At 41.6% G+C, this 14,611-nt stretch overlaps 1 protein-coding gene across 3 annotated transcripts in view; it reads right to left on the bottom strand.

The window, feature by feature from the left end:
• Positions 1-14,611, bottom strand: part of ZNF423 (zinc finger protein 423) — a 244,113-nt gene that overhangs the window by 87,455 nt on the left and 142,047 nt on the right. For all 3 annotated transcript variants that reach the window (XM_014942178.1, XM_014942177.1, XM_014942176.1), the window contains 2 exons: positions 9,641-12,864; positions 2,567-2,651 (listed from right to left, as the gene is read on the bottom strand). In XM_014942178.1, the coding sequence (XP_014797664.1) occupies positions 2,567-2,651; positions 9,641-12,864 (3,309 nt within the window). The remainder of the gene's footprint in view (positions 1-2,566; positions 2,652-9,640; positions 12,865-14,611) is intronic.

The raw sequence follows: 14,611 nt of genomic DNA on the forward strand, positions 1-14,611 counted from the left end.
ATCTTAGATTGGTATCAATCATTCATTTTCCCCAGACAGCATCTCAATGACTATATTAAACCAGACACCTTAATTGTAGACGGATACAAGTTCATTGAGATGAGTCCAACCCTAAGCTCCTGAGGAGACACAGTTTAAGGGCAAGCTTCCCCCCACCCCTCCAAACACCCGTATGTTCACCCTGGGGTCTCAGTGCACCCCCAGCACAAACAAATCCGCAGCTGTAGATCTTAAATTGACAATGACGACATGAATAATCCCTATGACACAAGGCTGCAGAAACAGTTATATTAGCTTCTTCCTCTCGCTGCCCATCTGGCCAGACTCGGGAAACTTCTTGCACCCCTTATTTTATAAGTGATAAACCTGCCTGAGCAGGTAGGAGGCATGTGTCCATCTCTCCTATGGCCTGAGTAAGGGATCAAGGCTCTTGGGCTTTGAACAAAGGGCACAGGACCAAGCCCAAGAGGGAATCCATCACTCTCCTTACTGTTACTGACTCAGCACCATGTGAATTAACACCAAAAATCGGCACAGCATTTATTGCTGGAGAAAAGGTGACATCTAGTCTCACTTTTCCCCTTCAGTATTCCTCAGTAAAGACCAAACACCACCAGCAGATTCACTGACTACACCTTTTCAGAAGCAGTCACACGTCCTGAAGGAGGGGAGGCCCAAGCACCTTGTGAACTAAGATGCCTACAGCGTGAGGAAGCTTGGCTCTGTATTAAAGGTTTCTATACTTCACTCTTTCCTAAACTGCACCATAAAAAAAAGTGAAGGCTTGAACTTAACGAACATTCTCGGTCCATATTTCAGCAAAGCAACACAAAGACATGACACCACAATGGAATAATCACGCACTTTCTTACCATGTCCTGGTATTTACAATGTCCTAGGTGTAGAGAACTGAGTCCATATGCACCTTTGTATTTATAGAGTTCTTCCAAATATGTATAATAACTTATGTACAGCCTTAAGGAAACAATAGGTACAGCTTTCACAAACAGCAGCACCACACTTTTCTCAGCCCCTTCTGCCTTCTGCCACTGTTGTTTTCCAATAGCACTAAGAGTGAACCTTGTAATGTCATATATATCGTCATGTATTATTCCAGACGGCACTACTTTGGGGATAAACATAAATAAACTTCACACATAAGTTACTGACAAATTAAGAAATTATATCTTTCCAAAAGGAAAAAGAATTCCCCTCTTGAATCAAGCAGAACCTTAACTCAGCACTTCATGACCTTTGTATTTAAAAATCATTTATTAGCTTCTGGATCACAAATTAAGTTGAAACAAGTGCTAAGCTTGCCTAAGGACTCCTTTCTTACAGGCTTCTTAAAAAAAAAAATCTAGGGGGGAGCTACATGAAATCACTATGGTCCAATTAACAAGGATCTCACTCTTCCAGCTTGCAAACAAGAGATTACATTAACACCTGCTACAAAAGCAAACATTTTTAGATATCTTCATCTTAACCTGCTTGACATTGACTTCAAACTCCTGCCTGGCTCTCTGATGAAAATTATTGTGACTGACATGTATATTTTTCATTTGGGGGTGGGGGTGCAAAGACTGTGTCAGTCCACATTTCTCTCTCTCTGGTATTTATGCATAATTCACTTCAAAGATAATAGGAGTTACATACATGCACTGATGGGAGAATAGTTTCCTAAATGTAAAATTGTTGAAGGAAAACCATTATGCTTACAGGAGATAAATGCTGCGTGTGAGCATATGAGACACGCAGGGTGCCCTGTAGGGTCCTTGAAGGATCTCATCCAACATATGCCTACAGTGGCACGTGTAACTAACTCCTTTGTGGTCCGTGCATCAAAATAAACTGACCTTTTGGGCCAACACATATACTCATAACATCTGTACAGACAGGAAAAACATTTCTTTGTGTTCATCAGCAAAGCAATCATACAGCTGCAGCAGAAATACAACCCATCAGATTACAATAACACTTTACTACAAACTCTTGTGACAGGACTGTAGTAGAAGGTAGCAAGCACTGATTTTTAAAACACTTCTATGTCTGAAAAGTTGAACTTTCTGAAGTCCAGAATTGTTGGAAAAAGAAGAAAAAAACCACTGAAGTAACTCTGTAAGTGTTTTGTTTTGACAATGTTCCTCAGGAATTCACCACACTTAGCTGGGAAAATGCTAGCAGTTAAATCTATTCAATGTCATGACATACAAAATTGAAACATAATTGCTCCTAAGTGGTTGACAACTGGCAAGTACTTTTTACATGGATAGAGAGAAATTTATGCTATCAAATGGAAGATACTGTCAAAAGTTTGATTTTAATATAAATGAAAATGCTACATGAGGACTCAAAAGGATAAGGAAAAAAGCTCAGCAGTAACACTTTTATAACCACATATTTAAAAAGCTTTGAAGTGAAGAATCATTACATCAAAATCATTTTCCTTGAAAGATAAAAAAAATAAATTACAGCATGAATATTAACAAGTTATTAGAATAGTGAATTTCAAAGAGCAGCAAAAAACAAGCAGCCGATGAGTGGCCTAGTTTAAAGAATGTCTTACCAATCATATGGTTAGCGACATGGATTTGTATCTCTCTCTCATTCTCAAAGGTCATCTGGCACTTGATGCATTGATAGGTCTTTTTCTGTTTAATAACCAAAAAGAGATTAGAGAAAACTGCACTGTAGCATAAGGCAAGTGTGATCATGAATATAGCATGTTACGTGCTTCAACTTTCCTCCACTTAGGCCTTTTCTGCTCATATATCCCCAACATGACACCAAGTTGGGCTGGCCTTTTCTGGGACCAAAAATACATTAACAGCCTGCTTTAGAAGAATTTTTAATTTGAACTTTACAAATTTTGAATGATAGCACTTGAAAATCTGATTGAGTACTTGAGCCATAATCAGATTGCTCGTGTCATTTAACCCATTGCAGTAAAAATTCCTGCAGAGTGAAATAAAAGACATTGAAAGGTAATGCTGTTTTCAGAAAAAGGTCAACTTTCTCAAAACATTCCACCTTTAGTTAAAATCAAAATACAGTAGACAAAACACCTGTAGTTACCTGGGGAAGTGAAGGACAAAAGGAAAAAATGCATTTTGTAATGATATCCCACCCAAAATCCTGGAAAAACTGCATTACCACAAAGAATGGTTTCCTAACACAATCTGTTGTGTATTTTCTCTGTCTCAAAGTCATACCAGGGAGGCTTAGCCGCAGAAGTCAGGAGATAGCGTGAAGAGGCAATTACATGAACCATTTATTCAAATAGGGAAAATGGGGTTTGCACTCAGATTGACAGTGGTGCCTGTACTTGTGCAACATGACAGGAAAAAAATCCAAGAAATCATTTGTAGAAATTAAAATGCATGTTGACAAGTTCGACATCCCCAAGTTAGGGGAGAAAAAAAATAAAAGACTATTGCTAAGCTTTTGTACAGTCGCAAAAACTCTCATTTCCCTAAGCAGGAGTGCAGTGCTTTGGTCTAATGTGCACGCTCAATTACTGCCTGGGAATATGCTATCTAAATAGACATCTTTTGACGTGCAATTTAGAAAAATCGGGTCTTTTGTGCCTATTTCCTTCTAGAGAATAACTGCAACTCTTGCCACCAGGCAGGAGCAGGAGCAGGAGCATGGGGTCCGTATCCGTACGGCTCGAGTGGATGGCAGCAGAACGTAGGCAGCCCTGGCCACAAACTTGGTTAGCCAAGGGATGGATGAGAGTCCCAAGCCATTAGCACTGAGAAGCCCAATTCAGTAAAAAACACCCTCTTAACTTTTTTGAAGCAAAATATTTTGCAGGTATTTTTTGTCCACTTCTAGACACACATCATTTTTTCATACAGCCTCCACCCCACACCTATGGATAGAATTCCCATTTTTAGGACAGCAGTAATAAGTTAGAAGTTTTGAGTTAAACAGAGGAGTTGCTGTCACCCCCTCTGCGCATGGGATCCAATTTCCTCAAGCACCTGCTGAGGAAAGAACAAATTAGGTGCTGCCAAGAGCTTCTTAACTACTTCCCATGTCATCAGTGGCAACAAGTTAGCCTGCTGGAGGTTAATGAACAGGCTGTAATGCCATAATAACAAATGCACCAGTCTATGGATGTTATGTGTATTCCATGAATTCTGTACGCAGTATGTGTTTGCACATAGGCAGGGCTTTCCAGGCTAAAATAACAATGGGTGATTAACATGATAATTGGAAGAGGACTGTACTCCATTGGCCAAAACCTGACACAGCCAACCATATAAAAGGAAATGGTTTGGATTGGCTAGTTATCCCTAGGCAGCTCAAGAAAGTATCCTCCTGGAGTCCATTCGGAAATCAAGGCTGCTAATGGAAAAGCAGCTGGATTTCTGCAGCAGCTCTTCCTTGGGAATCTATTCCGGCAGACGAGCACAGCACACATACGTACACATCTCCTCTCAAACACACTGGCATACACATGCGGAGGGCTCCTAACTTTAAAAACAAAATCAAAACACCAAAAAAAACCTTGGGAAAAAAAATGGGATTGGGCGGCGAATGATTCATGTGGTCACATTTAAAACTTAAAACCTTCCTCTTCTTTAAAACTTCAAAGCTGAGTAAGTTCTGTGCCTTGTTCAGCACTTATCTCTGTTATGAGGGTTCCCTAAGTAACTGGCTAAGAAGGACAATATTTCAGCTCAACTCTATTTCAAACCTTTAAAGTTATATTAAACACAGACAAATGATTCATTTTTTTTAATTGATTTCGGTGCTTCTGAAAGCTACTTACTAACAGATCTGGAGACAGGATGTCTTTGTTTACCCACAGACCCAGTGCAAACTCCTCCACACCATCTCACAAACTTATAAAACACTCTGGTTGGCGTGCCCACCCCTCAGAGAAGACAGCAGATCTCAGACTTCCTCTGAGTATTATCTTTAGCCTCAGCTGAGACACGTGCATGCAAAAGAGCAGCTTAACTGTGGCCGTGGCTCTTGTGATAGGCTTGATAAGGAGTGAGGTTAATAAACAGCCTCAGACAGGCCACAAACTATAGCTAGATTAGCACTCAAATGTACATGCAAGAGATGGAAGAGCTGAACTTTTGGGTCATTAATAATTCTCTTTAAAAGAATGACACAAAACCAGGCTTCCATTCTCAGTAAATGGGAAGCATTAGTTCTAATGCAAGTTTGTGTTATTTGTGGCACCAAATGTGATTTTCTACTACTGTTTTTGTGGGGATCATGGCTTTATAAACATTATTAATGGCTCACTTATCTCTCGTTAAAGTTTTGTCTTGGCATGTGGTGACAAAGGTGCCCAGTCTCTGAGGAGTAAACAGAGTCTAGGTGATGGCACCTAGGTGACAGAAGAGACCAAACTGAGCAGGCCCTTCAGCTGAGACCTCAATCCCCATTAAGTCAAGATATTTAATTCTAATCTTGGCACAACACAGTAGTATTAACAGCAGAGGGTTCTGGCTTCTTTTCTGAAGTAACTATTGTTCCCATGGGTTTTCCAGACTGTCCTCCTTTAAATCTGGAAATGGTTTCCTGTTCTACAAAGAAAATATTCCTCCATTCAAGTGGATTTACAAGGGAAGAGAAGGGGTGCGGGGGAGAACAAAGAGAAGGAATTGAGTCCAAGAAAGCGTGCAGGAGAAAAGGAACTGAATAAAGGAGCACAATAGGGTTCATTCTTCCAACTTTCTATGCCACCTCCTTTGCTTCTTCAGTCCAAATAACCTAGGTGGGCTAAATATAGTAACACCATTCAAGATGGAAATTTTATTGCAGTCTAAGCATTTGCCATTGTCAATGTTAAACAAGCATTGTTCATGAGAACTATGGTACAAAATAAGGATAAACTCATTGTAAGAGAAAGAGCAGCCTGAAACGTGACTGTTTCCAGTATTAGAAGAAGCAATAAGAAATCTCAATACTAAACAACTAGTCATGTTTCTCAAGACACGCACGTTCCTCTGGAAGGTGTGTTAAAAGGAATTAGTAAAATGTATTCAAAACTGAAACTCCTAGACACAGAAATATGTTCCGAAAAATTAAAGCATTACCTCTGATGTGATCATAACAGAATTAAAAAAAAGTCTTGAGCTATACATGTGCCAGGTACTGGAATGGTACCTCCACTTGTGATGCTTATCTAAAAAAAAACCTTTCAGTCCAATCCAAAAAGAATACCTCATGTAGAACTAACTATAAGAATCAAACACAAATTGATGTTAGAGCAACCTTTTACTAAAAAGGCCTATTTTATTTATTACTCTTAGCGATGTTCCATACAGGAGACCATTGACTTCCCTTAAAATCTCCTAATACAAATCCTCTGATGCAGATGTTTCCATGTACAGGAGGCAAAAACTTTGTCCGCCTGGAAATCTACCTTTGTTGACCATCATGACTGGCTCTTAGCTAGATGTCCTAGAAACACGTGATGAATTTATAGATATTTCTTCCTGGTTGTTTGCCATACTAAAATGTAAGTGAGGAAAACAAGGACACAGCAGCATTTTCAAGGGTTATGTGCTTCCTCTTTCATTCTTACGGATATTTAAAAAAAACGCCAAAACTGCTGTGCAATTCTGAGTGCTTTTTGATCCTCATCTAGCTGTCTCCAACTGATTTGCAGAACAAAATCTCCAAAAATTCAATAATAAAAAATCCAAACTAAATATAACAAAATATTCACACTCCCTTTGTGGTGCTATATCCATGTGCATACATACGTAAACATAAATAGATACAAAAAGGAATGATTTTTTTCTCCTGTTCTATTTTTTTTTCCTCCCAAATACTCTGACTTTTTATTAAATCAAGAGCTAATATTTAATTTCCTCCTTCCTTCAACTTTGGGGCTAAATCTTCACCTAAGTTGGTTTTTTTTTTTCTGAAGTTCCTCTAGGCTTCCATACTCTCTTCTTCAATTCAAGAAGTATAACTGCTGGCAAAGTGATTTCCAGCATTCGGAAAAGTCAGGTATTTTGTACATCATCCTCACCTTTTCCATTTTCTTGTATTTCATTCCACTTATTCTTATTTACTCTGAAGTATATGCCCATCCCTATATTTTCTTTCTGACTGTACCTTGTCCTAATCTTCAACCGCTTTTCTGTTTAAAAAAGAAAAATCAATAAGGTGTTTAAAAGAGAAATGTAGAAGTTCTCAAGAATTGGAGAGAGGCAGCTCTTGTGTGGACATCTGCAGATTACTCTACATGCATTGTGCACTTAAGATTGCTCCAGTAAAATGGTATTTTACCTGCATGAAGCACACTAACAAGATGACAAGAGAGATTGTGTTCAACTCTCTTAGCTTTGCTATGAAGCCAATGAAGTTAAGTAAATTCTCTTCTTGAAATACAGGGATTTTTCACAATTTAAAAGACAGCGTAGTTCTTTGAAACCCCCTGTGCTAGGCAGACACAAAGGACACTCATTGCCTTGAGAAACCTTAGTGAAACACCAACAGTTTCCACGTGACCTGATATCAGAATTCAGGTCTTGTACCTATAACGAAGGGCAAGATAATGAATTATTCCTAATAACAATATATCTATTCCTGGGATGCATACCATAAATGTCTCTGATATTAACATATGTGCAGGCCATAGGCACCTGTTGAAGGTACCATTTGCCATCATCACAAATGCTGATTTTTCATTATCTTCTACAGAGGAACTAAGACCTTTCCTCATGGGATGAAATTCAAAGCATTTACCTTATTGAAGAACTTAAAACTCCCCCCTGAGGGAACAAGTATGGAAGCTGTCACTGAAAAGAAAGAGTTAAAGCAAGAAATAAGAGCAGAAAACGGCAATGTATTCTGCTTCTGAAAGTTGATAGGAAAGAAAAGGTAATACTTCAGGCTAAAGGCACAGCCGTATGAACTAAGAATTAGTCCTACCTAAGAGAAGAGAGGTATTTTGAAGAATTTAGAAGGAAAGAAAGGCCTGAAGAGAAGGAAGGAGAATGACCTAGCCAGAGCCCCAGCCAAACTCTCACAAGGTATCACACCGAAGGAGGGATATTTCCATTCCTCATTCTTTGACAGAAGTAGGTGTGTGTGCCCAGAGGCTTAGTCACGCTCACCACACCCAGAGGGAACAATATCCAGTTGTTTTACTAAAAACAAAAAAAAAAAACAAACCAACCAAACAAAAAAACCCCAAACCACCAAAAATTAAACTTTCTGTGGGATTCCCTCAGAAACCCAAACCAAAAAACCCAAAACCACCAGAAATTAAACTTTCTGTGGGATTCCCTCAGAAACCTGGAATGGGGCATTGAAGCCAGGGGGTGCAGGGACAGGCAGTGCCATGCTCTGAGCTGGCCACGCACAGCCTGGAGCTACCAAGTCCCACTGGGGACACAGCCTGCACCACCACTATTTGAGGCATCTCGGGCTGTGTCCTCAGGACTGACTTAGGGTCTTCTCATACTTCCTGAGCCTCTGGCGTTCTAGTTGAATAGTATTTTCAGGTTCTTTAATGCAGTAAGATGTGTTTGTGGGTGCTTTAATTAGCAGATTGACATAAACAGGCATCCACGGCTGGAATTATTCATTAGGAGTTGGGTGCCTAATTTCCTTAGATACTTTTGAAAATCTCACCCCATCATGTTTAATTAAAAATGTCAGATGATATCAATACTCAGATGTGTCTGCTGTTGGTCTCCTGAGAAGTTTTCCAAAATCTACTTCTCATTCCATCTGTTCCTGACAGAGGAAGGACTGACTTGGCCCATTCTTGAACCAAAACATCAACAAATAATTTTAAAAGACTATAAACTGCAAATGATATTAATCTCCTGAGTAAGCTTCTGAAACCTTACTTGGATCTGCACGTTCCCAAGTATCTTGTAAACTAAGAAACAGGAAAGCAGACTATCTGCAAAGATTAAAGGAGAGCACACTTATATGTAACCTGCATTAGACAGCAATTTCCAGATTTGCTAATACTACTTATCTTACAGGAGGGTCATGATGCAGATCCTTTTAAAATCACTTTTAAAAATCATACACACATGCACGCACAAGCACACACATATGCACACAGACATCCACGTAGCCTCACAACGTTCACTCTGAAAGACATCCGTAAGGACAAGCTCTTTAGCACAGAAATTTGTTTTAGGTGAGAATTTGAGGAGTAGGGTGGAATTCACTACATTTTTCCTCAAAAGTTCCTTTATCCTCCTGCTCGTGTTTAGTTCCCTGGTAAGAAATAATCTCATCCCTCAAGTATGACAGATCAGATTTGATTTGTTTTGTTTTGGGTACTCAGCATCTCCCTTTTTCATGGAAATGCCACAGATTTTCCAGATCTGCCAGTTCAGTAGCATCAGAATTCATGGACAAACTCAATCCCCGCCATTCAAGTGTCTCAGCTCTCTGTGGGTTAATCTAGGGCAGTTTTATGATAAAAAATCTGATTCGCTGCCACTGGGAATCAAGGAATGTGCAAGGCTGAGCAACATCTAACTTTTCTATGTGCATTACTCTACCTTTCCTTCTGTTTTGTTGTTTTTATAGTAGCACAAGTAATTTTAGAAAGTGTCAGTTGAAAAAAAAAAACATCAGATCAGTTCTCAGTCACATTGAAGGTCACATTTTAAAGTTCATCTGTACTTACTCTGGGAACGGGGGACGTCTGGGTACCTTTCCTTTGGCCACTAGTCTCGGGCGTCAGGTCTCGGTGGTCTACCTGAATGTGGCTCTCTAGGTCTTCAGCACTTTCAAATTTGACACTACACTCTGGACACCTCAGACTGCCACACGGTCTCTCATTCACCTCCTGTGGAGCCAAGCCTGAAGACTGTCCATTGGTGCTCCTGGTCATGCATCCAGCACACAGGCCATAGGGAAGGCCATTCACATCCAACTTTACCAAGTCCTGCTTATTCCGGAACTCCTTCAAGCACAACGCACACTTGTAGAGTTTTTGCAAGGCCTGGCCATTGGGCGACGAGGTTGCAGAGTTTCCTGCCAATTTCTGCATATGGAACGTCCCATGAATTTTCAGCTCAAGGGTAGAGGTGACCGTCTGCATGCAGACAACACAGCGAAACCCGGTGAGGGAGTTTCTGAGATCTGGATGCATCTGGCAGTGCTCGATAAACTCCTCCTCGCTCTGCAGCGGCATTTTGCAGATCCGACATGTCCCTGTATCCAGACTCTTGCTGTGAGTGACTTTGTGCTCCGTCAGGGTCAGGAGAGATGGGAAGCGTTCCCCACAGATGGGGCACATGTAGTGCTTAGCCGGGCCTCGATGGGTCTGCATGTGCTCTCTCAGGCCATTTTCTGAGAAAAAGGTCCTTGAGCAGATATTACACTTGTGGCTACCTTTGATGAATTCTGCTTTCTTCCTAGAACAATCGTCCTCCCCAGGCCTGATGTTATGATCTCTCAAACGATGGTTCTGCAAGAGGACCTCCATAGTGTAGGCTGCCCCACAGATGTCACAGCCATACATGGGCTCAGAAGCATCTACATCGTCCTCACTGGCTTCGTGACTGTTGGAAGTATCTGGATTCTTCATTAACATGTTCTGGATATCTGCCCCTTCTGCCTTCTTATTTGTTGGGGTCATGCCATTAGCTGTACCATTTTCAGCGCTAGCATCAAAAACACAATGTTTTTCCCGCAAGTGCTTTTCAAGCAAGATGATGGCGTGAAAAGCTTTGCTACAAAATTTGCAGTTGTATTTTTTGCTGTGAGTGGTGATGTGGCACTGCAGTTCTACCTCTGTGCTAAAGGTCTCACCGCAGAAGATGCATTTGTGAGACTTTGAGGGATTCCCCAAGTGACTATGCTTCACATGGATCTGGAGGTCCACCTCCTTCCTAAAATCCCAGTTACAGGCTGTGCAACGATACATCTTCTTTTCATTGCTATGCTTGACTGCCAGATGCACTTGGATAGATACCTTGGAATCAAAAACTTCTTGGCAAAGGGTGCAGTGATACAACACAAAAGTATGCATGTCCAACAAATGCTTCTGCAAATCATCCACCGAAGAAAACTGTTTGTCGCAGCTCTCACATACATAATGAGTTGAAGTTGTCATGTAATGTACAGTGAGATGTTGCAGAAGAGACTCCTGGGAATCAAAGTCTTCTTTACACTGAGGGCAAGACTGTTTCCTCAACAGCAACTCCAAATGCAACTTTAAATGGGTTTGAAAACTTTCAAAATTTGAGAACTTTAGATCACACTGATTACATGGGTATTCACCATTAGACACTGAGTTTACGCTCGCAGAAAGCCGTTGCCTTTTAGGGGAAGAGACTTCAACATCAGAAGAAACCGGACTCTGCTCTGCTTTTGACTTCTTATTGTGTGCCAGAGGAATGTTCTTGTGGTTTTCTTTAATATGCTTTGTAAGCTTCAGGATGGAGCCAAAAATGGGGGAGTTTGTGCAATAAGGGCATGAATAAACTTCCATAAAAGACTGTGTTGGCTGAATGACAGGGGAATCCAATTTTGAATTTCCTACATTGCAGTGAGTCTGCTGAATATGCTCAGTCAAGGTTGCTTCGGTCAGAAAGCCCATGGAGCACTGGTTACAGAAGAAAGCGTTGTTGCCATCTTGAGGGGTAGCATTTGGGCCGCAGTGAGTAATACGGATGTGTTCTTGTAAGCTATTAATATCTGCAAACATCTCCGGGCAGTAGTTACAGTGAAAGGCGGAAATGTTGCTAAACTGCATCATGGGATAGGCATGGTTTTTGTGCACCTTTCTCACGTGTTCATTCAAGTTGTACAGCGTAGGCATGGAATCAAGGCAGATCTGGCACGTGTGGCTTTGCTGAGGTTTGTCTGCGTGAATGGTCTTCAGGTGGATCTCCAGAACAGCAAGGCTGTTGAAGTCACGCTTCGAGCAGTACGGGCAGCTGTAAGTAACTTTAGACCAGTTCTGGCCTTCCTCTCTGTCCACGGACCTCATTTTCTTTTGTCCTCTCAAAGGCTTTAAGGTGGAATCTGGGGTGGAACCTCTTTCCACCGACGCGCTGGAGTCGGGCGTTGCGCTGCTCATGGACGCCACGCTCCCCAGGACCGGGTCAGGGCTGATGCTGTGATTGCTGGAGTCAGGTTGCCTGTGGCTGTCCAAGTGGCAATAGACTTCCTCCACTGAAGAAAACTGCTCCGGGCACATAGGGCACTTGTGTTTTTTGTTGGCATGGGCTTGATGAATGTGTGTGAGCAGCGAGTTTTCGTCTGCAAATACTTCAGGGCAATGAATACACTGCAAATCTGCCTTCTCGGAAAGCTGTGGGTGGCGTGTCATTACGTGCTTCTCCAAATCTTCAGTCTGACTGAATGTCTCTTCACAGTAATCACACATAAAATCATCCTTCTTCACCTCTTTCTCAGTCTTTGCCATATGTTCCTTGTTCTTTTTATGAGCTTGCATGTGACTCTGCAATGAGCTGGTAGATGAAAACCCACGCTTACACACAGTACACTTGAAGGGTTTGCTGGAGCTGTGGGTTTTCAGGTGAATTTTGAGGTGGTCGCTGCGAGAGAAGGCAGCCTCGCATTCATGGCAATGGTACTTTTTATCCCCCGTGTGAAGCTTTATGTGGCGATCCCTACTTCTCTTGTGCTTAAAAAGCCGGCTACAGTAGGTGCATTTGAAAGGTAGTTTGTCACTGTGGATCTGCTCGTGCCTTTTAAGGTAGCTCAGGCGAATGAAGGACTTATCACAAAACTGACAGGGATACGGCAGGCCGGTCCCCCCTTCCTCCTCCCCGATGCCGAGATCACACCCATCTCCTATCATCTGAGTGGGTGATGCAACATCTTTGCTGGAGGGAGATGAAGCCACCCAGGAGAGTTGTGGGTCGTCATCACCATCTGTAATGGGAAAGCAGAAAGGAGATTAAAAACAATTCCCAGTGCATCTGTGAAATAAGGACAAAGCTCTCAACAACACTATGGGCTTCTGCTACTACAGCATTAAAAAAAATATCAACCAAAAAAAAAAAAAACTCTCTCTTGAATTTCAAAGGAGGTTTGAGAAAGAGAAATAAAAATGTATTTGTACACATAATTCACAAATATGCCAACATATAGTATTAATAAAAAGCATTTTTCTTTAGCAGGTTTAACACCTGCTCACTGTAGTGTGAAGCAATAAACAATGAATAAAGAAAGCAAAACACAATGTGCAATGAAGCAATGCAAACATTTCAAAAAGCTACAGTGTTAAGTGATCACCTGTGATTTTGTGGGTCTTTTTAAATGCTACGTCAAGATGATTTTAAGCAATGTCTCCATTATACGAAATCCTTTAGTTCTGTCTCAAAACTGTAATAGAATGAAAGGCTGCTTAAAAGCAGAGACAAACATCTAGGTGAAATAAAAGCATCAGATTTGAGACAGCTCAAGAAAATCAGAGAAGAGATCTGCACCATTACCACATTCATTGATATGAAAGGTAATGTTGCCTGCTTGGTACAAAAACAAACAAGCTTAAAAAGCCCAGAAAATCACCATTGGAGATCTCAAGACATCACAAAACAATCAGCTTCGGGATAAACTAACAATGGCCCAGCCTCTGTTTTAATAACTATTTCCTTTGCTCAATATGAGGCTTTGGAAAATATTTTATAATTTGATATTACCATACAGAAACACAGCACTACCTCCAGCAGCAAAACAGTCATTTTAGGAAAAATACATAAAACGTTGGCAGCTTTCATAAACAGAATTGTTAACAAGAAACAGAAGAGAGCGAGTTCAAATATCCTAATTCCAATAAATGCAGAGATGTTGAGTGAAGCAAAAACGCCACTAGTCCGATATCAAACTGAACCACAGAGTGAAGCAAAAATAAAATTGATGGAAACGAGGGAAGGCGCTGACCACATATACATTTGGAGATTCAAAAAAGGAACCGGTTCTCCAGATACGTTGTCCTTATAAAACATTTAATGTTCCTACTTCAGCTCTTACTAAAACAAACCAATAAAAAAATCCCCAACTGTGCGTGTAGGCTGCCACACGCGCACTCCTCGTGCCTGCCAACTACAGAGTCACCAGGCGGAGAAGAGCACATGGACGGCGGAGCAGCTCTCAAAGAAAGGCTCGGCTAATGAGGATATCACCACCGTAAGGGGCTGGCTCCTGTGGCAAAGACCACCTTCTTCATCCTAGGAAAAGACAGAGCAGAGCTACCTTGGACAAACTAAACCAAGCAATCGCACACCAAACAACTTTTCCAGCACGTCGGGGCCACCTGTTTTCTGGGATTTTAACAAAACCTCCTGCTCCAGAGAGACGCTGGACACCAAGAACGCGCCGCCTCCCGCTCCCAACACGCGCCCCCATTCTCAGAAGCACCCATGCCTCCAAGATGCTCAAGGTCTTTATGCTCAACTAACTCCTCCGAGCCCGGCCCAGCCCCAGCCTAAAACACAAGGCGACGAGCCCCTGATTTTTACATAAACTTTTCTCAGGCTCCATTTCCCCCGACCACCAACCGGTCTCTCTCTGCGGCTGCAACAAAGCCTCATGTTCCCAATTTAAGCCACCTCCACCGCCTGCCCCGCTGCCGGCGCAGCTTCGCTCTGCCCCCGGGGAGCCCCCCGTCCCCCCGCCT

The sequence above is a fragment of the Calidris pugnax genome, unplaced genomic scaffold (genome assembly GCF_001431845.1).
Source record: "Calidris pugnax isolate Ruff unplaced genomic scaffold, ASM143184v1 scaffold28, whole genome shotgun sequence".
NCBI lineage: Eukaryota > Metazoa > Chordata > Aves > Charadriiformes > Scolopacidae > Calidris > Calidris pugnax.